Genomic DNA, 27,900 nt, shown 5'->3' with positions numbered 1-27,900 from the left:
TAGTTGTCTAAAAGACAATTCACTGTACACATTTTATTTACAGTTTTGTACACTGTCTTAATATGAATGGGACCGCTTTTCTACTTGAGCCATTTTAACCAAAGCAAAATAACCTAAGTAATACAAAGTGTTAAAATACAGCATAAGATACAAAAACAGACATACTATTTCTAGTAAGGAATGTAAATTACGGTGTTACATTTAAAAAAAAAAATCCACATTTATGTTTAGGAAATCACACAAACAGATCACTGATTTGACTGAAATGCATGTTTGTAGCAAAGCTTTGATGTTACAAAAAACCAAAAAAATTACCAAAGAATGCACAAAATTAATGTTTATTCCACCTTTGTCATATTCCCAGATTCTTCACCAAATGTTACATGAGCAAAAACAACTGAAATCAAAATATCACTAATGTTATCAAATAGGGAAAACAAATAAATTAATCTAGCAGCCATCAGCATAGGTTACAGCAAAGATGATGCTGTATAAAGAAATTGCTAGAAAACTGTATGCACCATACTCTTTTCCAAACCAGCAAAATGTTACTGCATACAATGCAAATGTAGAACAGAGTAATTTCCTGCAGGTACAGAAATGCAACTTCTTTTCTGAATACTGTGGATAAACAAATAATTTTTTTGTAATAGTAATGTTTCTACCAAGCTAATACAGAGTGGGCCAGAAACACATTTATGGATTTGGGGGGTGAAGTGTACTAAAATTCTGATTGGTAATGGTTACTTCGGCCAAAATAGAAAAATTGAACACAGAAGTACAAGACAAAGGCGAATGAGACTTCTCACAAATCTTAGCAACATTTAGATGGAAATCAAATTTAAATGTAGTCCACTCTGCTTTTGAAGAGGCTTTGGTTCAGCTCCCAATCTCGATTGCTTGACGCAGTCTCCTATGAAAGAATACTCAGAAGGTGTCGTCTTAAACAACAAACCTATTTTTAGTGGTGGAGCCGCTCTTAGTAGCTGTGTCTGCATGGGACTGATAACCAATCACTATCTTTGGAGGAAGTCCTAATCTTTCCTTGTATACCCTCCTGGAGGAAAAAAAAAAAAAAAAAAAGAACAACAGTTTAAGCAAAGTCCTTAGGAAGGAATTAGTATCAGGACAACTGCTTTTAATGTATGCTGACACCATCAAAAAGAGTTGCCTACTTAGAAACAATTTCTCAGACGTGAATAAAGGACCTGAAATATGATTCTTCTAGCTAATTGCATCTAAAATCCACTTACAGTTTTGTAAAATGACTTACAATATATAATAGGATAACCCCTTGCAAAAAATTAACAGGCTTACATAAATGTAGAATGCAAGGATTCTACTGCATTCATATGAGTATCATTATTGTCAGCAAGCTGTATTCCCACATACAGAAACAAAATAGCCATGCATAAATCATGGTCCAGGATTCCAGAAGTACTGAGATGATAAAGTCACCTGAGCCAAACAAAACAGCAATTCCCTGGAACAGTCAGCCTTAATCAACAATCACACCTCCATTGCAGAGAGTGGCTGTCTTTGCTTTAACTACTGACATGGTACCCCCCATGGTACTGGCCATGATCAGGTACTCAACAGAAGCTTCAAGAAATCAACAGCAGCTTAAAGAAAGATCAGCTTGAACCTTATGTCTTAAGAGAAGGAAGCAGCAGTACCTCCCTGATATGGTTTGGAGCTGGCTCTCTGCCAAGTCTCCAAACCTTACCACAAGAAGTCCCCCCCGCCACCCCCAATCAAGGGAGAAGAGGGGGAAAAAAAAAAACCAAAAGAACCGAAAACGAGAGAGAGACAAAGCAATATATATAAATATATTTACACTTATATACAATTGAAATATATATACAATTTCACAGGGAAAAGGCAAAGGGAAAGAGGAAGGGAAGAACAAAAACCAAAACAAAATATATATATATCCCTATCAGTAGCCCAAGGTCTATCAACTAAAAAGAATTAGCAAAGAATATCTTACTACTCTCCTTGGGACAATGGAGAGTCACGCTGGAGCGACTGCCGGCAGCCTCCGCCTCCCAAGGTCGACAAGGCCTTACCAGGCCTCACTGTCCAACCCGACAGACTCAACAGCAGGGAAACCTGCACCACCAAAGCCTCCGGAAGGAAAGAGAGCGAAGGCGTCTCCTCCCTTCTTCTTATACTCCGGCTTACGTAAAAATCGTAGGGAATACCGGGTAAATCTGGGCACTTCCTTGGTTACAAACTGGTCACCAAGGAAGGCCTAGACCAAACTACCACACTCCCTTAGACACACACACTGTTCCGTAGCATAGAGTGAGTGAGGTACAAGACACTAATGGCCACTCCTGTCTGGAGTCATGACAATATGACAGCTGATGATCAACACAACTTACCTTGCTCTACTGTTACTTACTTCCCACCTTTACAAACTGGTACGCTGCAACAGAACCCACATTATCTACAGGTATTAAGCACAACAAATGAGAACTTCTGCCAAGATTTGTGTTCAATTCTTCATCATTTCTAATCTACAATGAAGGCAGTGCAGCAGTACAAAGTAGTTACTAGCACATGCCCATACAAAAAACTACACCATACCACAGATTTGGCACAGAATTACCTAAACTTAGGATACAGCTCTGCACAGGCTACATTTTCCCGAAGCACATTCTCTATCGAGTTAGCTGGCTTTAAATGAATGGTTACACTTCATATATTCAAGACACCAATCATGTTACTTACCCTATATGTGTAACTGCATCCCTGTTTTCACATTCGGTTGTCCATATTGCTATTTTATCACCCTTAGTTCTAACATTAACAACAGCACCACATACATCATCACTGTAGTCATCAAACGACTCCCCAATAAGGCACAGCAGCTAGAAAACAAAACAGTAATTCAGAGTCAGAATCCTGCTCCATAGGCAAACACTCAGTGTACACAACAAGGACTGAGGAATGCTACACTTTACTGCTTACAGTCACCTGCCATATAGCAATCATTTTCTGTTTATTGCAGTATCTTCTTGAAGTTCCAAATGTTACAAGTGAACATCAACTCAGGTGTAGTAGGACATCTTCCGCTGATGCTGAATTTTCCATTCCTCCTCCTGTCCCACCAGCTACAAGTTCTGACACAACTGATCATTTACACCATGCTGCCTCCCTCCTCATCCTCCCAGTCCAAAACAAGGTAAGAATTAAAGGAATGTGTTCTTTCTACAGTACATTTAACATAGGTAGACAAATCTGAAATTTTGTTTCCATCCATTACCTAGGAAAAACCTGTGAAGAACTATTTGCATAATATCAGCCATGTAAGATTTAACTTCAATGCTGAAGTCTATCAATGCAGAGGTAAATCAGACTGCAGTCAGATGAGAAGTGCTATTCAACGAAGTGCTACTTCCAGCAACACAGTCAGGAAGCTTCAGTGTTTCCACAAACTCTACAGTGGGCATCAGTGCTCCTGAACAGTGTGCAATGCAAGTGCACCAATACAAGTGTACAAGTAACACAAGATTCTTCCCAACAGGTTTCTAATGGTGAAGCTTGGAACTGGCAGAAGTATTTTACTTCAGGAACATCATACTGAGGGGGGTCACATCCCCATGCAATATGCTAATTGTGGAAGTGACATTTAAAATCTTCAACTTGCAACCTATAAAACAAGCAATACAGATAATCAAAACTTATAGTTTCTTGTCTTTGAGATAGATTCATCTAGCCCATGCTGAATTAAAAATCCTTCTACACACTGAAGTACTAATCTCCAAATGAATGCTTGTTTAATGTACTTGCACAGCACATCAAGTACAGTGCTATTATATCAGTTTTCCAGAATCACTTATAACATTTGGAAATTCAACACATTTGACATTTTTCAACAAAGCAGGTCTTCCAGTACCCATGAGACCTACAAGGGTTGGCTTCATCAAGGAAATACAAAAAGGACAAAGTGTGCTAATGAATAAATCAGGTATAACTACTTGTGCTTTAAATGTTACACCCAACTGCAGGCTGCACACACTCGATGAGTAATGCAAGCCATAAATGGCTAAGATTAAACTACACACAAACATTCAAAATATTGATCAACAGCCTAAGTACACACACAAGCAAAGATGACTACTATGCTCAATAAACACTAGCCAGGTACACTCCTCATGAATGCTGCACAATAGGGGAAAAAAGTCTTCTCAAGTTTAATTTACAGTTAAGATCATTGTATTACAAAAAAAAAAAAATTGTTCCAAATGGGAGTTATAAAGGCTTTGGTTTTTATTGGAGAAAATTGGTTACGTATAATTACTGGAATTAGAAGTGACAGGGTTGCTTTAGAGCACATATCAGTCACCCAGGTATTTAGGCTCTGTGCCATTGCTTGCTGCTAAACAAAAATCAGAGCCCTCTAACCCTAAGTCTACACAGACTACCTACATGTTTCCAAGCCACATGTAATGGCTGGCAGGAATCAGGACTCATACATGTGTGTAGGCCAAATGCACACCGTAAGATGTTAATTTACTCATGTGCAGTCACACAGCCTAGTAGTGTAATGCTCCCAATCCTCTCTTCAAATCACAACTACAGTGACTAGAAAGATCCTGAAAGTTCAGGTGTTTTTGATACCTCTGCTTTCATTCTGAAGGCCATTTCTCCCTTTTGAAGGGACACAATACTTCTTGCCTCTCACACAAGCAAGGAAAAAAGATCAGAGATTTGCTGAGACTGCTGTTGTTGTCCTGTCTACAGTCCATGATCCTAAATCTAGATCACACTAGACTGTTTTAGGCTCTTCCGAGTCAGTTCCTAGACAATACAGTCATATCCTTTTCTACAACACATTTAATGCAACCCACATAATCTCTAGAAATATATTTACCATTCAGTTAAATCTATTCCTAAGAGAGAACAGCAATAGAAAATGTATTTATAGTGTACATACAGGATGAACATGCTATTACTTGCCTACCCTGGTGTTAAGATAAATACAGGAAGAAAAAAATAAATCAAAGTCCCTTGTTTCAGCAAGGCCAAAACCTGAGAACTATTCATTTTTCCAGAAGTATTTGTAAAACAAATTTTTATATTTAAAGTAGTTGAATCTGCAAGTTACACTCAAGACAACACAGTATTTTCACAGTAGCTCAACAGCTGCTCTGTACATTCCACAGGAAAAGATTAATTTGCCCTGCAGAGATCTCTCTGCCTGTTACAACAAAGTATTGAACAGAATACAACCACATTAAGGACCACTATTGAAAAATCATGTTTCAAATACAGCCTGTCAATCAAAACTTACAGGACACACTGCTGACAAGAAGTTTAGAAGATTAGTGTGGCACACAAAGATCAAACCAGTTAAAAATATTTTAATGCAAACACAAGACTCCTCAGCTGCAACTAGTCAGGCCATAGTGCTTACTGTCTCTAGCCAGAAGCGATCAAGGTCACTTCGTCTCTGCTGTTTGTTTAGTGTAATTAGCCATCGTCCTCCTCGCTTGTTCTTTTCATCTTCCCACATGGGTTCAATCCCATCCTGCAAAAAACGGCCAGAGGTTACATTGGACTCAGTCTGTATTTTTCCTATAGAATAACCAAAAGGCCAATGACAGTTGAAATAGTAAGTTAAGAAAAAAATTTATAGTTTAAGATCATTAACCACTGTCTCACAACAATACCAAAGTTCCAAAACAGCTCAACAAGTACACTTACTCTAATTAATCTTTATTTCTACAGAAGAATCACAGCCCAGGCAAGTCTTAGCTACACATTACATTAAAAAAACCTGAGGCAACAGGCAAAGTCAACCACCCGCTTTGCCCTGCACGAAACTAGAATGTAGCTGCTAATTTTATCTGGAGTCCTTATTTTATGTCTTGGACTCAGTGCAATGTCAGCCAAGTGCTTTGCTTATGCATACAGATTATTTCACTGAAACAGACACCTTTGGCAGTCTATCTCACTGACTTTCTTCACACACAAGGTGAGAATAAGGGTTTTCATTGTCAGGACCAAAAAATCAACACATCATTTCAAAGCAAGTTCTGATTCACATTTTACCAATGGCCCTGCCCTGAATTAAATGACTCTGGATGTGCTGATCCACCAGCTATGCTGCACTTCAGAAGGTCATTCAAAAAGTAAGTAATTGTCTAGACAAAGGAATTTGGTTAAGAACTGTCCATTAAGAGAAGTGCACTACAGAACTTAGGCTGAAAACAAAAAGTGTTCAACATGCAGGATGTGGAGTGGTGTCAGCTCACTTTAAATATAACACCCTCACTGGCAGCTGCAGATCTTAAACTACTTCATCACCTTTAAGAGGCACTCTTAAGAGGTCACAACTGAAGGACAGGAGTAAGAGATGGCTCATGAGCCTGCAACAGTTGCCAATTTATACCTGTTTCAGTTATATATTTAAGTTTTTACTGCTTGATAATAAGCAAACACAGGATAGATACATGTACTTAAAACACAAATTTAAAATTTACGCGAAAAATATGAGTATGATCCATAGATATCCTACATTCTGAAGGGTCTACAGCTTCTAAAAATTCTAGTAAGTTATTTCAGTCACTTAGAATATCATTACCTTCCCAAACCCAAGCATCAGCACTTCTTCACTATCTAAAGCTGCTGGGGTTTACAAACGATGTACAGTTTGCTGAGGAGTCCCAGCCCACTGCTGGGCTTTATGAGCAAAGGAGGAACCAGGCACCAGTACTTCAGGGACTATTTAGATATTTGAATCCAGAAAGGAAGAATGTTAGAAGCACTTCCAAGAGGTAAGGATTTAATTTAGAGCTCCAATTCAGATTTCCACTCCAGTTGAGGCACGATTTCATGTACCCTTTCCCATAAGCATTTTCTATTCACCAGTTTGGGCACTTCCTCAGCACGCTTTACATGTCTGTGTTGAGCACAATTTTCTATTTCATACACAAGTAATACAGTACTTAATTGGGAGCATGAAAATTAATAGGAGCGTTGTCCACTTGGCTAGTAGAATCCATAAAGAACGCTGGAAAACATTGCTGCCTCCCATAGACGTTTTAACTCATCTCACATCAAGTGCCAGAGCTGGAAAACCTTTCATATTATAAAAATTTACACAATTATTTGCACAAATCTCAAATGTAGAATGGAGACAAACAGTAACAGATTAAAACGTACTGTCTGTGATGAGTGTTAAAGCAAGTACTTGCATTTTCAGAAGTTCGTGACAGCCTGATTTTCAGACAGTACATAATTGGGACTTTCTAAAAAAATTAACACCTTTAGAATACTCCCAACCATGTTTCTAAATGTTTTAAGTGAAATATGTGGACAGTATCTTGCTTTGTCAGGAAACCATCCATAAACATCCATAACTGAAAAAAAAAAAAAAAAAGGTTAGCAAGCATACCTTAAAGAGCGAGTAGTCACAGCCAGGCATTAAATTACTAGAGAGCTGGATATGGTTGTATAAACTATTGGAGGGAAAAAAAGCAGGATTAAAAACTAAGCATCATTTTACAGTACAAAATTCTTAAAGAATCTAAGACATATGACCAAACAAGACCCAAAAATTAAAGAGCAATTAAGTTATTTCAAAAGCAACCCTACTTTTTAAGTATTTTTCAACAGTATAAAAGCATCTGCTTTAAGATGTTCTGGTCTTAAAGCAGCAGAATGGAAGCCAGTTTATGAACACTTGTGGGGTTCCTATACCAATGCCTCTTCTAAACCTAATTCTAACAAAGTTATTAGGAACGTAATTCACTGAGCTTTCATGGCAACAAGTCCTGCATAAATGTGTATTCTGGACGTATACATAAATGGAATAATTGTTTATATTTCTAAAGCTAATCTCACTGCAGATAATGTTTTTAAAGAGAAATAACTTTGTATTTAATACAGCACTCTAGGTTTAAATGTTCTAGGCTTGATAGTTTGAATTAAGGACTCAAAAGGCAAGAACAGATGATTGACAACAAAACAAAATTTATATTCAGAATTAAATTTACAACTGTGCAATTCAGAGAAAACCATTCAAAGGAGTACATACTGTCTCCTCCTCTAGCAAAGAGACAGATTACTTTTGTTCCCTTCTGCCTGCACATATTACAGCAATCTGTAGCCCAAGACTAACATTCAGGCACAGTTCAGCACCAAAAAGGAAATTAATTAGTGTGATGTTCTAACAATGAGAAATCAGGCACAGGAATTTACAATGCCATTAAACTTTAAAGAAGCAAGCTGGTAAATGTGTATCTTGACCATAACATTTTCTTCCCAGAAGAACACACCTATTCCTCACTCCAAGCACAAAGGAGGTGTAACTTCTCAGTTGCTTCTGACTGATTTTATACCCTCACTGCAGACATCTCCATTAAGCACTTCTTTTCATTACCCAAACAATCTTGGTTATAGAAGCTCAAAAATTTACCCTTAACCAACTTTAATAGGGCAGCTAAATCTGTTTAAAGCTCACATCACATACCACAAGTCTGCAAACTACGGTTCACTCAACCATTAATCACCCCCAGAGTAGGAATGGGAAAGCTGGTTACAAGCCCAGAATCTCATTCCCCTCCCTGTGACAACTGCACTGATGAAGCTCCTGAAAATGTAGAAGCATTTTTCTTCCCTATTGGTGCTAATTAGTCATCTTATTCTGCTAAGACACCATGTCTCTTCCTTGCTGATCACATCCAAAAAAAACATGCAACAAAAACTTTAAAAACCCTACCACTCAATGTAGCATGAAACACTAAGAAAGCAATAGTGCTTTTTTTCCACCCTCAATTTCATGCCACTTGCATTTTCTCTACATTTTCATCATTATGGCAGGCAAAATCTTTCAAGCCAACCACCCATCTGACTGAAGCCACTGTTTGGAAAGTACGGGCCTACCTTCAAAGGCTTTGGAAGCCTAAGTTCTTTCACAGACCTTCAAATTAGAATGAAGGTCATTTCTTCAGTAACCTCTAACACACTTCTTTCAGGAACTCCATTAATCTGCATGAATCTCAAGTACTATGCTCAAGATTCAGGTACCCTTGAACATGTGCAGTGAGACAGCAGCCTGAGAATTTAATCAAGGGGGAAAATGTAGGGCCAAGGAAGTGACAATCAGTTGGTCATCAGAATTTACAAGTCCATGCTTCTATGAGATAGCTACTGCACAAATAAGATTTTCTACATGTGTCATGTACATATGAATATAAGCAGTGTTGCAGTGTTACAGCAAGACAACGTGCACTGAAACCATGAACAACTTTTCCATTCACATTCTCTTCAAAGGTGACATTCTACCACAAGGCATAGACTTCACCTTCAATTTTGCAAATATTTCAGATTACACTCAAACATTTGCGGTTAATGGAGTACTTAACGGGTTTTTTGACTTTGACGTAAGCTTTGCCAACAAATCCCAGAATTACCACGCAGATTGAAAAATTTTTACTTACGCCCAAAAGTCTTCAACAGTATCAAACTTTGAGATAAGACGAAGATTTGCTTGCCAAGTTTTGCTCTTGTCATTTTTAAAAAACCAGAGTGCCCATCTAAAGGAAAATAAAGTGTATAAAAAAATATAATAATCAGTATTGTTGTATCCAAACTAATTGCAAACCTGAAGATATTAACCAGCACAGAGGTCAGTTTTCATCAATAAGCTACATGATAAATTCAGTTCTCAAATACTTTACAGATAACAATATTTGTGTTCCCATCACAAGAATCATGGGAGACTTGATCAATCCCTTTAGGGTAAACATTTTAAATATTTTTGGAACTTTACTAAGACTCCAAACTTCATACGTTCCATTTCTCCTTGCAGCCACTACTAAACTGCAGTCCCCTACCACAAATAACTGATTATGGTCACAACAACTATTAAAACCAGCAGCACAGCTCCCTGTCGTGTAGTTTCCTTGTGAAGGTTACATAAGCTAGTTATATCACTCTAAAGCTATACATGCACATAAAAGAAAGCATATATTTTAAAAGGGAAGCTGCCTTAAGCTTACTAACAGCAACATTCTTAAACCCCCACAAGTTCATTGTTTCAAGTTCTAAAATCAGCATATATAAAGACAAGACTAAATGAAAAAAATCATCTCTACTGAGTACAAATCTCAACACATTATAAATTGAACCTTTCACATAAAGATTCTCTTTCTGGATCTAAAATGCATCATTGAAAAAGCCGGAACAGAATACCCAATGAGGCATTTAATCAAACAGGTTTATCTTTCACTCCGATCGTTTCAGTAGTGTTGAAATCACTCAGGTTTGCACTAGAGTAGATTTATCTTCTCACAGCGAAGAACTTTAAGTTACCAGATATCAATCTATTGATCAATCAACTGACCCTTCCTGACTTCGAAACCTTGTTTTACAAGTTTACTCCTTTCCAGTAATAGCCTCACTACCACTTGTAAAGGAGTGTCAGCACCAATTTATTCAAGGTGTTTTAAGGAAATAGTGGAAGGATGGAAGCTGAAAGACAACAAGGAAAATGAGATACATGCAGCATAGCACTACAGGGTAGCATGGTTTTCCACACTTACTCAAAACTTAAAAAAATAGTAAGGTGTCACTTGGCAAAAGGTTCACTTTGGAGAAACGCCTACCTACTAACACAATGTACTGAGCATCCCACATTAACTCTTCAGCTGACTTGGAGAAAATTACTTCCTAGCTGGTGTCTTTGAAGTTGTAGGAAGACTTGGATTTTTCGCTAACTTTTAACTGTAAGTTTAACTACAAGTTTTTACCACTGGCACCTTAATTTACCCAAGTATAAGGCAAGGCTTTCCAGTTCTGCTGGACAGCAACTTCAGCTCAGTGTCAGCCTATTAAAACACACCAGACAAAAGCAAGAAAAGCTCTGCTCATCTCCAACTAAAAGCAAAGCCATGCTCTTTCCAAGTACCTGGCTGCATTTTGAAAATTTGCAAAGACTTTCAGCTTCTGTAACTGCACTATCTGAAAAGACTCTGAATATTAATAACTGGATCAGATTCTATTTAATCTGCAACCTCATTGCAAAAATCCTCAAAAAAACTCCCCAAGAACTCTCAAAATACTGCTAGAAAATGCAAGGTAAATAAGAACTGCAAAGCCACAGGCATTTTTCTGTCTTTATCAAAACTACAATCATGCTTCTGTACTATTTACCTGTTTTGTAGTGGATGTTTAATATACTGTTCAGGGCTGGCAACCTCCTGGCTAGGTGCTGGCTCGGTTTTCTCCTCTTCTGCAGGTTGAGGGGGGTTGGGAGTGGTTTCCTGTTTGAAGAAAGGAGTTATTAATACATTCCTTCTCAATTTTTATTGAAGTGATTTTGTTCTTTGAAGTCACTTTAAGAAGGCTGAAGCCAAGAGTTCCTACAATTAATTTTGATTAGAGGGCCTAACTCACATCATGGAAGCACAATTTGTATCCCTTTATTCTTCAACATCTGAATAGGCCCTACAATAAATACTAACTGCAGGAATTCACATTTTGCTGTTCAGTGATTTGCTTCCTATGTCATCTGTTTCCAGAATGGTTCACTTAACATACTTGTGTCATTTTGAAACAGTTTTGAGAGTTACTTCAGAAATATACAATATACTATGTTATCTAGAATACGCACATCTAAAATAAATTTAGAGTGTAATAATTTAAGGAAAATTATTTTTAATTAGTTTCTGACAAAGCATTATTGGAAACAGGTGTACAGTCCCTGTTATTTAGAAAAATCTAATACAAGTAGAAGACAGACTTGCTTTTCTGAAGTCTGAAATCCACTATTGCAAGCAGATAGAAGCCAAGCCAGTTAGTAGTTATTTTTGTATTTGCAACATCATCACCAACCAAACAGCAGAATTTAAACATGCATAGATTCTCAAATTTCAAACTGAAATAAATGTAATTACTGATGTAACACAGATTAGACTGATTCCAAGTGTTATTTTTTCAATTGTCTAGAAACAGTGATAGAAATGTTAAAGATACTTAAACACAAAATAGTAAAATATATTCTCTTTGCATGCAAACTCCCTCAGGCTCATCATTCAGTTTGAGAAGCCACTGTGTCAGGTTTGAAATTCTAATGCCGTTCCTTCAAATCAGGGAATACAAAGGTTTATTGTGAGGCCAAGTGTCCCTGCCAGTTACCACTGTCTCTCCCTAATCTGGCAATCCATGCTAGAAAAATCACAGAAACATGGAATGAGGACTATAGCTCATTCCCTACAGCTAACACAAAAATGCCTATACAGCTGACCCCAGGAAAGAAAAACCACTTCAGTAATGCAAACAAAAGCTAACTACAACAGACTCAAAGACTCCAGACATTTCTAAATGCGGCAATGCAAAAGTAGTATTTAAGAAGTAATTTAAACTTTGTGGTCTTAGGAGAACAAATTAACATAGGGGTGGATTAAGTAATGGTAAGTCATTTAATTAATGGAACAGTTTACTCCAGGCTTCCACATAACTCAGTTCATCATCACACCAAAGCTGCTGAAAAAAGTGGAATGGATTGGAAGTGATAACACTGTTCAATCTTCACAGACCCAGCTGGCAAGCTCTTCTGATAACACCTAAAGATCTGGCTTAACAGGGATTTTCTTTTCATTATCAATATATTTAGCATTATTAACCATGATATGTTTTACATCACAGAAGTTACTCCTTTATGGTTGAAAATAATCAAGTATGCTTTAGTTTAACAGCTCACCTAGAAAAACACCTCAGTTCAAAAGCTGATTTACATCACATTTCAAATACTTTCACATGCACCCCTGTCCACAGCAAAGAGACTGAAGTGTGAAGGCCTAACAGGAGCACTAGGCCAGTGCTTTGATTTACACAGTACAAGGGGCAAATTCCTGCCTCCTAATAAAACTAAATGCTTTCTGAAGATTATCCAAAGGGATCATCACTAACAAACCCATGGAAAAACAGTGTTGAACAATCTGTCTTAATCTCCTCCAGTGTAATACTACAGAAAGCTAAACAGATCTTCAAAAAACTTACTATGTTCTTCAAATTCTACCTAGAATAAAATTTCTAGTGTTACCTCCATTCATGTTTAACTTGATGGTATCAAACATACATCTTTAACTACACACAACCAGCTGTAGAATACATCAAGGAGGCACTTCAATATTTCCTCCTTCAATTTATCATCTGTGTTGAATTACAAAAAGCCAAGTACAGACAAGTAAAATTTGTTGCCCCTTTAAGGACTTCTAACTAGAAGATTCAGAAAAATTACATGTGCAAATACAGTGACCATACAAGAAAAATCTTGTTGATATTTTGGAATAGCACTAGGTTTTGTGCTAAAGCTTGCTTTCATTCACAATACTCTGCAGTTGTGATATCTAATATTTACAACTCATTTACAAGGGCTGTTACACTAATATTTTTATAAATAGTCTGCATTCAGCAAGAGTGAGTCTATCTTCCAAAAATAATTTCAGTTGAGAATCTCATTCCTGTTTGCTCAGCAACTAGTTTTCAACATACAAAGAACTAACACCAAAGTCTACCTGTCACTCTTCCAGAAGAGTCATAACTATAAAAACTGGAACAATCAATACAAAGCCATGGAGCACATGCAGAGCTATGCTGTTTCATAACTTCCAATACAAGACAACATCCAAAAGGATTGAGGTACCACATCCAGTTAAAAAAAAAAACAAAAACAAACAAAATCAATGAGCCTCCATACCTGCCTAGTACACCAACAGTCCCCCTCTGCACAATTACAAATGAAAGACATCTGACTCAGCACATTTTAGTTAAGCCACAACAATAACAAGCTCCTTTAGATATTTCGAAAGCTACAAAGCATTAATGAAACTCGGACTAACCACTAGTTCAAGCTCCTGTCCAAAAACAGAATGTGACAGCTCACCTCCAAGGCCTAGCTAACTATGACCTTGACTCAGGACTGTGCCACTCCCCTCAAAAACTAACCCAGTCAGAATAAACTTTTTTTTTTAAACACCAGGCTGCCCCATCAAGGACAGGTACAGCTCTATGTGCCAGGTGTAAAGCTGGAAGTAGAGCTTTTTATCACAAAACAGTTTTCTGGCTGGTCTCGGCCAGAAGCCTAAAGCAGGTGGTTTTCACTTCCTTATATTTCCCACAACCATCAAGGAAAACAAAAAGAAACATTTTAATTTTTGGTTGGTTAATCATTATCAGCTCCTATTTTTTCATCCTACATTTATCTCACTCTTCTGACTATGAAACTGAAGTGTTTGTAAATGAAAGCACTTTTCATTATTAGTCAAATAGGAAGTATGTAAGTTCACTAATTGTCATTCAAAGTCTATTCCTGGTATCCAAGAAATTCTATAGGAAATTATCTAGAATTCTATTCTATAAATACTACATGAATTAATGTTACACTGTCCACATTTTACCAATTCACACTAAAATTGCAACACTATTAACCTGAAGTCAGATTGACTCCACCAGTAGTTTCTGGACTACTAAATTTAAAATCCTTCTTAATACTTGACTATTGCTCACAACTAATGCATTCTTTAACCTAAAATTGACTTTGCATCTAGAACTAAACTAAGTAACCATTTGGTTTGCTGCTTTTAAAATGTATGTCATAAAATAGGGTAGTATTACCAGACAAGCTGGAAGGCTTCATATGGCCAATCCCACTTCTCATACACAGGACGGTACATAATTAAAAGTGACATTTATTCACTACCCACATGGTTTTGATGTAGGAGTCAGCTTGCAAAAGTCCATGAAACATCTGCCTACTCAGCATTTAATGACTGTATCTGCACGTTACTTGGATTCTGACACTTGCAGATTTAATTGGTGCTATTTACTCTTTCTCCACAGCACATAATGAGCAACATATCAAAGGAAGGTGTGCATGTCACCAGGACAGGAAACAAATAGCATTTACAGTAAAAACTGCTTCATCAGGTTTGTCTATTGAAGAGAACAACAAGCTTGACTGGGTTTTACCAAGGGTTTTCAGATGCTGTCCAGACCACGTTTGTGTCATGAATTGTCTACGGAAGTTGTTCAGCAAGACCAGTTGAGGGAGTGCAACATGTATTGCCTGAAAGGATGTAACCCGGCACTATTATGCACTCTTGGTGAAGGCTAAGAGAATTAATTAGTGGAAGAGGCTTCCAAAGGTTTCTTGCACTAAACCAAAATAAGTCACATTCCAGAGTTTTCACCTTCTCATTTAGGGTTTACAACAGACTGAGAAACCTGTATGTTCCAATTATCTGATGTATAGGGAAAAACATGTCAACTGTCTCCTGGTTATTCTGCTTCTAGCATGTAACTGCTGCTATGCTACAGTTGGGATAACAACTCACAAGACCCAAAATCAAGAGCTATTTATTTAAAAATATTCTGGACAGAACAAAAAGGATTAAAGCCCACCCAACCAGCCAGTATCGTGTTCTGTAAGAAAATAAACCAAGTGACAATCTGATACGCAACTCTGAGGAATGAGCATACAGCAGTAAAAACCACAGGTAGCGTAAGAGCAACTGGAAAACAGGTACTAATAGGCACCTGTTACCAATTTAACAGCGTAAAGTAGACTTCCAGACACCAGGACAAAGAAAAGATTCCTAGATGTGACATAACAAGGCCTAATAGAGAGCAACTATCCTAACTGCACATAGCATCATTTAGGACACCACAGATTTTTAGGAAGAACACAAAAGTTAGAACCTGATTTTAACTGAGTGACATCCTCTCAAATTACAACTGAAGTGCAACACGTGTACACGAGGTCAGGAACAAAAGGCTTAAGGAAAAAAGTCAGAGGTTTTATACTAATCATCACCTCAGCTTTAAAAGATACAAAGGATATTTATAGCCCTTTTGACTTCTGAAAAATGGGTTACATACACTTGAACGTATCCATTTAACTCACAACCTCCCGACTAGCATTATCAAACAAGTTACGAGGAATATCAAAACACTTCAATATCTTTGTGATTCTGTAGCTGCCCAAGCAAGCTGCCCTTGTGCTAACACCCCTCACACCAGTCAGCACTCTGCTGCTGCCTTTGCTATTGGAACACAAAAGCTATCCATAGGATGACTTTCCACATCTAACATTTTGTTAGTTCTAAGGCACTCTGACAAGGAAACAAAAATTTCCCAAAACGCTGAGGAGAACAGTTCAGATGACTCAAAGGACAAAAAACCTCTAATCTCCCCATACACCTCTACATAAAACCACTCCAAATTTCCATGAGTATACTGAGTCACTGGTATGACCAAGCATAGAATTTTCTATCAGACGAAAAATTAGAATATATTCAATCTTCAGAAAAGAATTTAAAATAACATATAATGTCAATGGTCAAGAAGTCAGTCTTCAAACAAAAAGTGCTGGACACACTACCGGTATGCCTGATGCTTGTAAAGGATGCAATACACACAAGCTACTTTGATAAACAGCACTGAGCTCGAGACAGACAGACTACTGTTTAAAAGATCATTCATTTAAACAACTGCTCTGTGCATTTAGGAAAAAAAAAAAAAAGGACTTTTAAACAGTTAAAATTTTTCTGCCTTGCATCCATTATATAGAATCAAGCTGCCGCTTTCAGGCAGCTAACAAGACATTTATATTACACAGTACACTTAAATCTGTAGATCACACACTTGCTACCTTCATTATGTGAACATTTTATAGAGCAAGAGGCTTTCAACCTTCAAGAAATGAGGACTGCTGTAAGCTAAAAACAGTTTCTAAACTCAAGTTTAGCCCTGACTTTAGAATATTTCAAAAGTGAAAGAAAAATTTAGTTAAGGAGAAAGTCGCATTAATTCACTTTTAAAGTCTGCACTTTTCTTCCTCAATGCCGGCTCTACCAAATCCCTTATTTGATTCTCCCCTCTATCCCCTCAAAATTCAAACTAACCTTTACTTTACAGAGCTGCCAAAAGGGGCACATTTTCTCAGAGTTTCCCATGTACCTCCACACCTGCAGGTAGTACTGGTAAATGAAACACAGATCCATCTCATATGCTATTTTTATGCATTAACTTGAAAGAAGCTTGGTATTTTATATGCTGTGTGAAATGTAATTTTTAAAAACTGCTTTTAAAAAATATTTATCTCAAAAGATTTAAGTTGTCCAACATACTCCTCCTCTTAGAGAAAGTTTTGTATTCAGATAGAAATGTAATTTATAAAAGCTTATGACAGATATTCTCAATTATTAAACAGCATGACAGATACATCTACCCTGTATCCTTTCAGAAAAATGCAATGAGCAAGCAACTGTGTTAACAATGCTGCAGCTCAATGCTGTACTGACTTCAACCACAGCAGGTCACTGACTATTACAGCAGAAACACCCAGCAAAAGAGCAAGTCTAAAGCTGAACACTCAACTTACATGCTATCTCTCTGCAAATAACAAAAGAAATACCTTTCAGCCTACCTTGAATTTTAGGAGCTATTTTGAACTTTCCAGAATTTCAAGGCCTTACACCACTACATAAGCCCTTAAGATAATAGTTTCATTTAAAATAAGTTTTGAGTCCCACCTACTGATAATTAGCTGCTTAAACAAGCATTTTTTCAACTTCTAGGTAATTGAAATTTCACCCTTGTATTCTAAAGTGCAGAGTTAAATTCCCAAGAATTGCACTTACAACAATAACTGCCATTAAGCAAAAATATAATAAAAGAACCATGACACCCATTTCCAATTTGAATGATGAGCGATCAGATTTATACACACCTAAAAGTTACAGACAGCTACAATTTAAAGTCACCTTTGGCAAACTACTATTTACTAAAGCATTACTACTGGTTTTGTCGTTGACTTTGTAGACTTTTGCACAGCATTATCTGATCACATTTAATCCTCAAAGGCTACAATGAGAACACTTGAACAGGACACACTCCTGCATATTCTCACAAATTAACCTTTCTCTTTCTTAAGAGAAAAAATCTGGTTCGCACGAGAAAAAAATGAGTTTTAACCTGTCATTGTTGCAAAGGGTAAAGTCTTCCCTGCAGTGGAGAAGTAAACCCCTGTGCAGTAGGTCTGTATTTATTTGGAATAATCATCTTTTTCTTAGCAGCTTCCATGCGACTCTCTACAGAACTTTAAACTCAAGTTTTCATATTTGCGAAGAGTCTGAAGCATTTTTCAAGCCTCTAAACAATTTGAAAGCATGGAAGTAAGAAGCAAGGATTTTAGTAGGAGCCTACTTTAAAAAAAAAAAACAACGAAACCCACACTCAGTCATATTTTGCATTTCCCAAAAAACACATTTTCACACCAGGAAAGCATCACAGATGACATCTCTAGAAACCCATGTCCAGATTTTGAAGGTCAGGAACAGAAAGGCTTCCCTATGATCAAGAGGTAATCCTAACCACATATGCACTTAAATTGTTCGAGTGGAAAACACACACCATTTCTGTGACATTGCACATCTTCTGACCTCGGTCACTACACAAGTCTAACTTTAAGCTTAGGGAGGAGAAGCGAGCCACCTAAGAGGACAATAAACAAAAACTTTATTTCAATTTGAAAATAAGCAAGCACAGCCGATATCTGACTCCCAAAGTCAAACATACTTCAGCTACAGCAGAACACTGAACAACTGCATTACTCGAACAGTTGTGTTGCCCCATCTTCCACTTCTACTGGCTCAGCATGACTGCTCATGGTGAGCTGGATCTGGCAAATCAATCCTGCTAGGAAATAGTGTGGTAAGATCAATTGTTTGCTTTTGGCTAAATTAGGGGCCCGATCTACCTCCATGTCCAGCTTAACACTGATGTATAAACAATGGAGAAAATGGTGCAAAGACAGACTTGTGCCAGCAGCATGGTGCAGACAGCCCCACACAGCCAGGCCTTTAGAGTAATTTCAATTTCTAGAGGCTATGAATATTAAAAATTATTTATCACAATTCCTGCCAAGTTCCACAGCCATAACAGAGCATTGCACTGACAGTAAGCTCTCATCTTCAGATACATGGGCTACAGCTCAGAAAGACTGGCCTTTGGATGGCAAAACAAGTGTAACACTGTGGCTGGAGAACATGGGAATGGTTTTGCTGGTGGTCTGTCTTCCTGTATTAATAACTGACATTCTTCCTGTTCAGAATTGCTGCCAAGGAATTTATAAATGCTGACCAACTTAAATCTCTTCCTTGTAGGTAGAAATTTTTTCTTTTGTTCACAGACGAAAATCATCAGGAGAAGGACCAATGTCCCTTACACAGAAAGGTAAGATTTAATCTTTATTTAAACCCAGTGATTTTCAAACTGAAGTGGTTTTTGCCTAAATGTTACAAAGCATCTCCAAAGAGCAGACTGGCTATTTAACCACAGCTTGTAAATGCAGCAGCAAGAGACCAGCCTTCCCTAGCTGTGTTTTCTTGAAACCCTAACACCCGGCTTTCTGCTGTCTACTCCTCATGATACACAATCATGTGGGATTAGAATAACAACTGTACTTGGATCACTTCCAGATGCTTCAGCTCATTATGGAAGCACAGGCTGGGGGCAACATTTATAAGACAGAGCATAGTACCATGACCACAATTTAACACCTGGAAAAAGAAGGAATTACTTAATTATCATGAAAGGTGTGTATATATATATATAAAAACTTGAATAAAAATATAATTTTGATCCAGAACGATGACACAGCCTGAAAAGGGCAATTCCGTCTACAGTCTCAGCAGCCACGCTGTCGCTCCGGCTGCCCCAGAAGCGCGTCCGGGACTGACCGACCGCTCGCCCCCTCCCCGCGAGGCCCCTCGGGCCCTGTGAGTGCCGCGCACCCGGCCCTTCCCGCTCTGGCAGGAGCCGCCCCGCGGTTCCCGGCCGGCCGCGGCGGCGGGAACCAACATGGCCACCCCCACCGCGCCACATGCGCCGGCCGAGCCGGGCGGCCGCCGGGCCGACACACAATAGGCGCCGCCGGGCCGCCCGACCCGCTCCCGCCGGGCCCTCCCGGAGCCGCAGCCGCGCCTCCCGCACCAGGGCGGCGGTGCCGGCACAGCCACGGCCACGGCCCCGCGGCCCCCTCCCCCGCCCCAGCGAGCGTGCGCTCCTCGCCGGCCTCTCCGGTCACCCGCCTGCTCCGCCAGGCGCCCGCCGCGGCCGGTGGCGCGGCGGCTGGAGAAGGAGGAGGAGGAGAAGAAGAAGAAGAAAGAGGAGGATGCGGCGAGAGAAAGACGAGGGGGAGACGGGCGGGAGAAGGCAGCGCGGCACTCACCGGCTCCACCGCCGCCATCTTACAGCGCTCGGATCGCCGACGCGCCGCGAGGCGGGGCGGGGGCGGGTAAAGGCCGCGGACCGCACACGATTGGCCGTCCGGAGGTCACGTGGAGCCGGCGGCCGTTTGGGGCGCGGTGCCCGCCGGGAGGTGTAGTCCTCCGGCGCGGGGGACGCCGGGAAGCCCTCCCGCTCCCGCCCGGGCAGGAAGGGGCGGGCGGCCGGGGGGTGGCGCCCCCTGGCGGCGGTGGCGGCACCGCCCGCCCTCGGGGAGCGGAGGAGCCGCCGGGGCGCTCGGGAGTCCCCCGGCCGCACCGGGAACGGGCACGTTGGGATTGTCCGTGCAGGAGGGGGTGGCTCGTCAGAAGTGGTTTTAGCTGCCCGGTGCTCCCCAGGGAAAAGCTACCGGCATAGTAGAACTTCACTCACCGCAGACGGGCACGGTGTTTCGGGTCACGCGCTTTGTTTGTTTCATTGAATTTGATCTTTTGCCGATTCCACACTTGATTGACTTGTCACTCCGGGGACACGGCCGGTGACCTTGGCTCACCAGGCAGAAAAAGGTAGCAAACATGAAATTCCGCTTCTTCCCGAACCTGATGGACAGGAGGTACCTGCATTGTGGTGTCGGGAATGCCATCGCATCCAAGGAGCGAGACTGCCCGTGTCTGAGCGCGCTCACACTTCTGGCAGGGAAGTACGAGACCGCAATGAATGAAGGCAGGAGGTGGTATGCCTTCCACACATGGGGAAACAGGAGTTTGTAGGATAAGGGAAAAGTGAGAGGCACTTCCCAGAATCACAGAATCAATTAGGTTGGAAAAGACCTCTGAGATCATCAAGTTCAACCTGTGACTAAACACCACCCTGTCACCTAGGCCATGGCACCAAGTGGCACATCCAGTCTTTTCTTAAAACACCTCCAGGATGATGACTCCACTGCCTCCCTGGGTAGCCCGTTCCAATGTCTAATCACCCTTTCTGTGAAGAGATTCCTCCTGATGTCCAACTAGAACAACCCCTGGTGTAGCTTGAGGCAATGTTCTCTTGTCCTGTCTCTTATTGCCTGGAAGAAGAGACTGATCCCCACCTGGCTACAATCTCAAGTTGTTGTAGAGAGCAATAAGGCCTGCCCTGAGCCTCCTTTTCTCCAGGCTAAACAATCCCAGCTCCCACAGCCACTCATCATAGGACTTACCCTCCGGACCCTTCACCAGCTTCATTGCCCTTCTCTGGACTCGCTCCAGCACCTCAATGTCCTTCTTGTAGTGAGAGATCCAGAACTGGACATAGGACTTGAGGTGCAGCCTCACCAGTGCTGACTACAGAGGTCCTGCTGGCCACACTATTCCTGATCCAAGCCAGGATGCCATTGGCCTTCTCAGCCACCTGGGCACACTGCTGCTGTTGACCAGCACCTCCAGGTCCTTTTCCACTGGGCTGCTTTCCAGACACTCTGCCCCCAGCCTGCAGCGCTGCGTGGTGTGGTTGTGACCCAAGAGCGCTTGGCCTTGTTGGACCGCATTCCATTGATCTCAGCCCATTGATGCAGCCTTCCCATCTCTTCCCCTCACTTCCCCAACTCGGTGGGAAGCCATATGTTGGCAGAGGTAAAATCACATAATGGTTTACGTTGGAAAAGACCTCTAAGATCAAGTCCAACAGTTAACACAGCACCACCGAGCCCACTCCTAAACCATATCCATAGGCACCACATCCATATGCTTTCTGGTGATTCCACCACTCCCCTGGGCAGCCTATTAAGCCAGGTAATCCCAGCCATGGAATTCATTTCAGTGTTATGATTTGATTTTTGTTTGACAAAGGCAGAGGGTTCAATAAAGTAATATTTTATCTGCCACCTCACATCTCTAAAGAAAAACACAACAAAAATATATTTAAGTTCTTAACCTTTTATAATAATAAATACCATAACAGTTTTCAAAGTAAAAGAACTAGGACATATCTTTATCCCAGCAATAAAACAGAAATTGAGAAAGAAAATATTTCTCCCTAAACTGTATAATGTTAAATCATGTTATGATGGCAAAATAAGAACATAATCTATTATATTTGTACATTCAGAAAGTACACCAAGACATACAGCAGCTTTTTTTTTTTGTCCAGTGACATACTGTCCATTTAACCCATTTTATAAAATTTGGTTTCTGCTAATTCTTTATAGGCTCTTCAATGTGAATAGAGTAATTAATAGGACTTCCTATTTATTTCCCAGGATGAGGAATGCCAGATGGATCTGATATTCCATTTACTTGTTTGGCAGCCACGCACATTCTTTGACTGCCTGTTTTAATCCTGCCTTTAAGTGTCTTAACATAAATAAAGATAATCCATCCAGAATCCACCCAGATAATTTTTTCTTCATCTTCTTCTGTGTTTAACTTTCCATTTATATTCTCAATGCACCAAGTGCCCAGACCTAAATTTTATAGCTCTGAATGTCATTTTACTGAGAAGAACTATAAATGAGTGATAACAACCAAATCAATGAATGCCATATAGCATTTGGCTATTTCATGTTTCTTGTGCAACACAGGGCTAACAGCATGAAGTCCCTTATAAGACAGCTATGCTTATTAACAGTGTTTAATTAGGTAGATCAATATAGTACCGCTGAGTTCAGAACATGGCCTACCTTATTGCCATGCAAATAGGAAGTAAGCATGTGTTGTGATTTGGTATGTTTTTCTTTGATTTCTTGAGTTATGGAGGCACAAAGCCTCTAGAGATGACATCAGAAGTTATCCAACAACTTATAGTACCAATGAGAGGATTATGAGCTACTATAATCTTTTCTTCAAGTCACTAACACGCATAATAAAGAAGATGCTCAGAAGTGATGTGGCTGCCTTGCAAGTGATATCGTCTTCAAACTAAAATGAAATTTAAGATAGAAGGCAAAGAGGTATCATCAATACAACCAGAAAATCCCACCCCTTGAAGTTATAGTGGAAAAAAAGAAGGGGCTGAAGTAAAGAAATTCTGGATATCTCATCTTCAGGAATCCTCACACACTTCAGGGATTTATCAATTTCCAGTGTGAATTTAAGTAGTTGTTAGGAACATCTGCTTCATTCTGCAAAGTGTGGCATCCAAGTCAAAGGTGTGCAAGTACAAGCTCTAATTGAACTGCACGCCTGTATCTCACTGGTTTGAGTGGAAATGGAGCAGGCCCTCACATCGATTTATGTGATTAAAAATCTGATCATCTTAGTTTGATTTTGAAACCTGAAAATAAAAAGAATTTTTAATGTCTCACAGTATTGTCCAAGATATCTAAAGTGGAAATAAAATACTGATCGTATTTTACTACTTGAAAGTCTATTTTTATGGCCTTGACTCTGATGACACAGATTGAGTGAAATTCCTGTTGGTATCAGTAACATTCCTGTTGAATTCATTGCACCAGAACTTCACTCCATGACTTTTATTGTGTTTCCATAGTAAAGAATAAAATTTTTCACCACTTCAAGACACATTCATGGATTCTTTCAACTATTACAAGCAGTGGAGTTTCTCTCTTTAAAGCTTGCAACTGGTTAAATAGGAATGCTTTTTATAAAACACCATTTTGTTTAAAAAGATGTGGCTTGTTTTCCTTGAATCTTGTCCCATTATAAAACAACCGGTTTCATATGCATATATTAGAAAATGCCAAGATTCTTGGATACCAGAATAGTGTCCTTGAATGCAGAGAGAACCATTCTTAAATCACAGCGATAATTTTGATGTGCTATATTAATACAGATGCTGCAAGAGGCAGTGCAACTTGAACAAAACAAAAGAATGTGCAGGATCTTCCTTTTCACCACAGCTAAAGCATGCTTGGAATTAGCTGTAAGTAAGCCTGCTACAGCCTGGACTGTGGCTGGAGTGAGCCTTTCAGTAGTTTAGTTTGCATCTGCACCAATGGAAGGAAAAAGAGTGATGCAGGGGCTTAAAATATATTGCAATGCCTTTTAACTTACAGAATTGCACTTAACATGAAATCCTTAAAGAGGAAAAATGGAGACAGGTATTTCTTTAATGCAACTCTGTTCATTTACAAAGGATGTTTACAAAGACTTTTTTTTTCCCCCTCTGGTCATAGTAAGACTGTTTTGCTTTGACCTCAGGTTTGTCTTTTGCTCTGGGTAATGTTTCCTACAGGGCTGTCTTACTTTTTAAGATCATGCCACATATATTTTTGTGGCCATCTTTGAGACATTTGTCTTTGCGTTTGTGATGGTTTTGCAGTTTCTCTTTTTTCACATGCCCATAGAGACATACACAACCTAGTAACTGTTATATTTGGTATGAGAATCTCAGTAAGTGCCAAGCCACATCAGTGCACATTTGCATGTGGTCTGGCTCCTGGGTGGTATTTTTGCATTGTTTCAGCTATCGATGAACAAAGAGGCATTTAATTGTGTCTTCAATGAGCCTGAACAGAAGACAGCTACGATACCCAGGAGCTTCACTGGGAAAGTGGGATTGCCCAGCCCCCACTACTGCACTGTAGAGAAGCAAAGGGGGGACCCGAACTAAGGCACTCTCTTAATTAAGTAATGTCAAATTCAGTGGCCATTTTCTTCCTAAGCAGCAGCTGTCTCAGCTGCCAGCTGCTCTGGCTTTTTTGCAGCAGCCATCTGACCCATGAGACATTGCTGACCTCTCCTTCTGCCCTTGTTTGCTTGCCTTACGCACTCCCAGCCTTGCATCACTTTGGAGAAGTTGGGAGGACAGCATGGACATAAATAAAGTATCATGAATGGGCTATAAAATTTCTGACTCATGCGCCTCTCTGTGCGTTTGTCTGTGACACAGGGGGACAGGCAGCTAGAAAGTGACATGAAAAGCCTGACAGAGAAAAAAGAGCTCTACTCAGGGAAGGTCACAGCAAAGATCAGTGAACTTCCCCAGTGAGAATGAGTGTGCCACCAGATAATGGGAAGAGTCAGTGGATGGACTTCCAGGAGGTATTAGTCGGTTCACTTAGTAAATCAGAAAATCAAGGCCAAATTGGAAAACAAAAGCATTGAAATAGCACAGAAACCACATAATTTTTACTATGGGAATGATGATACAGGGCTGTTTTAAAAACTATCTCAACAACAAATCTTAGGTCAAATCTGCCAGAGTTTGTTATTCTAGGTTGACCAGCAATTGCACTCCGTGTTCTTTCCAAAGACTGAGGAGGACAAGTATGCAAGTTTGCTAATCCCTCAATTACGGTGCTCACAGTTCTTTAAATTACATATATTTTTAAACTGTTTAATTAATATAGGCATCCTTAGCTTTTCTAAGGAAGCAGGGAAACAGCTTGCTTTGAATTTGCAGAAACAGAACAAATAAATGAAACTGAGTAACAGAAGGAACCTTGTCTACTAGTTAGAGCAGGATTCCTCTTTTTTCCTAACCTGCATCATTGTCGACCACTGCAAAATGAGCACAAACATATGCTGACATTGTCCCAGCAAGGATACTGAAAGACAAAAGTAGGAATATATTGTGAAGTTATACTCAGATACTAATTTAAATGTGAATTAGATGCTCATAAATGTTAGTAAAGTATCCTAAATTATTAATATTGGTTATACTGAAATCTCATCGAGATGCAGGTGATGACATTTGAGCAGAAGACATTGAACTAGATCAACCAGTATGCTTCAGGTTTTTTATACCACGTCAGTGTCACCAAGTACTTGCAAACCCTGCTTAACCAGGTAAACAATGTCTGCAACTCCTTAGGCTTCTCCAAATGGCACAGAGGCAACTAAAGTGCACAAAGGTACCTGTCCTGCGTTGCTTGATAGCTTTGTTTGTTGGTTACTTGGAAAAGGAGCACTGATTTTTCACAGTACAATACCTGCTAGCAACATGGGTCATTTAAGAGTGATTCTGCCAGTTCAGTAACATTGTGCTTTAAGAAGATTAAACTAAGAACTTAATAATGTGCCCTTTAAAGATATTTGATGATGTTGGTTGGCAGCTGGTTGCGTGTCTTCAGAATTTGGACATAAATGCTCTCATGGCATGAACTGCATGAGTCAGTATGCAGCTATTTTCACGTGGTGAAGAAAAAAATAGTTGTAATCTTTACATTTTGCAAGCATCCTAGAAACATTTCCTAATTCACTCCTTCTACAAATGGTAGTCTGACACAAGTATTATCAATACTAGAGAAATGAAGGTGAGAAATGTCAGAAATACAAGTAGCAACTACACTTCAGTAATAGCATGGCATCAAATTCCTTCGGTTATTTGACCATGCTAGTGAAAACGCTTATCACACAGCAAAACAGGGTAAGATCCTTTATCTGTTGCTGTGGTCCTGTAGTCAGCAGGGCTACTTCTCCACTTTTTGCCAATTAACACTGTCATAAGGTATCGAGTATATTTATATGAATACACTTATTCTGACAAAAGAGCAAGACGTATGCTTTTCTGTTCTGGAAAAGTAGAATTTTTCACTTAACATCTAAACCTAGGAGATAAAGAGCTTTTTTTATTATTATTTGTTAAAGATGGGGCCAGAAGACCACAGGGAATAAAACAATTGCAGGAAATACTGAGATTATAGTTTGGACTTTGAATCACACTTTCTGGGGACTTATCTGGATTCCAGGAAATCAAGAGAATATTTTGTGTATTAAGATCAGAAAAAGGATTGGTGTAGTTTCACTGAAGTCAATGACATTGAAGCAGGAAAAAGTTCTTCATGGAAAGGGTTGTAAAGCATTGAAACGGTGCCTAGGGAGTCACCATCCCTAGAAGTGTTAAAAAACCAAGTGGATATGGCACTTGAGGACATGTTTTAGTGGTGAACATGATGGTGGTGCTACATTTACAGTTGGGCTTGATGATATTAAAGGTCTTTTTTATATTGATACTAGGTTTGACAACAATACTCAGAGAACATAAGCACAGTCAGCTTCATAGGCACAGGTAATATCTTTTTTCACAACCAACCCATATAAATAGGAGAAATGTAATGTGTGTATTAATCAGACTTATTTTTATGACAGATCACTGGTATCTAATCTTTCTCTTTCCAAGAAGAAAATCAGTGTCCTTCCTGTGACAATGCCAATGTGACTCTGCAGCTTATTTTTCTAATTTTAGTTACTGCCTTACTGAATGTTGAATTTGTGATGGTTTTACCTGGGCTAAAAATAGAGTGGAAGAATTGTTATAAACCATAGAGACAGCCCTACATACCAACACGCCATAATAAAGAAGATATGCTTGAAAAACTTCTGGTATAACCTCACTGATGAAAACCACAAGTTTTTCACAGAATCAGAGAATTCTTAGGGTTAGGAGGGACCTCTGGAGATCCTCTAGTCCAAACTCCTGCCAAGGCAGGGTTACCTAGAGCAGGTGACACGGGAACTCACCCAGGTGGGTTTTGAATGTCTGCTGAGAGGGAGACTCCACGGCCTCCCTGGGCAGCCTGTTCCAGTGCTCTGCCACCCTCAATGGAAAGAAGTTCTTCCTCATGTTGAGGTGGAACTTCTTGTGCTTTAGTTTACGGCCACTGCTCCTCGTCGTGCCGCAGGGCACCACCGAAAAGAGTCTGGCGCCATCCTCTTGGCACCCCCACCTTTGAGATACTTACGTGCATTAATGAGATCCGCTCTCAATCTT

The 27,900-nt window shown here is 39.7% G+C and overlaps 1 protein-coding gene across 2 annotated transcripts; it reads right to left on the bottom strand.

The window, feature by feature from the left end:
• On the bottom strand, positions 1-27,893 carry EIF4E (eukaryotic translation initiation factor 4E). Of its 2 annotated transcripts, none has more exons than XM_027706579.1 (7): positions 27,872-27,893; positions 11,170-11,279; positions 9,456-9,551; positions 7,409-7,472; positions 5,426-5,539; positions 2,737-2,876; positions 1-1,057 (listed from the first exon to the last, which is right to left on the bottom strand). In XM_027706579.1, the coding sequence occupies exons 1-7, from the start codon at positions 27,875-27,877 to the stop codon at positions 943-945; spliced, it is 645 nt and encodes a 214-aa protein (XP_027562380.1). In that variant the 5' UTR covers positions 27,878-27,893; the 3' UTR covers positions 1-942. The 2 variants fall into 2 exon arrangements, with proteins under 2 accessions (XP_027562380.1, XP_027562379.1); XM_027706578.1 differs by lacking the exon at positions 27,872-27,893 and adding an exon at positions 20,252-20,331.
• Positions 27,894-27,900: the final 7 nt, after the last annotated feature.

The sequence above is a fragment of the Neopelma chrysocephalum genome, unplaced genomic scaffold (assembly GCF_003984885.1).
Source record: "Neopelma chrysocephalum unplaced genomic scaffold, ASM398488v2 Primary Assembly neopelma1_382, whole genome shotgun sequence".
In the NCBI taxonomy this organism is placed as follows: Eukaryota; Metazoa; Chordata; class Aves; order Passeriformes; family Pipridae; genus Neopelma; species Neopelma chrysocephalum.
This window is presented reverse-complemented; position numbering and strand designations above follow the sequence as displayed.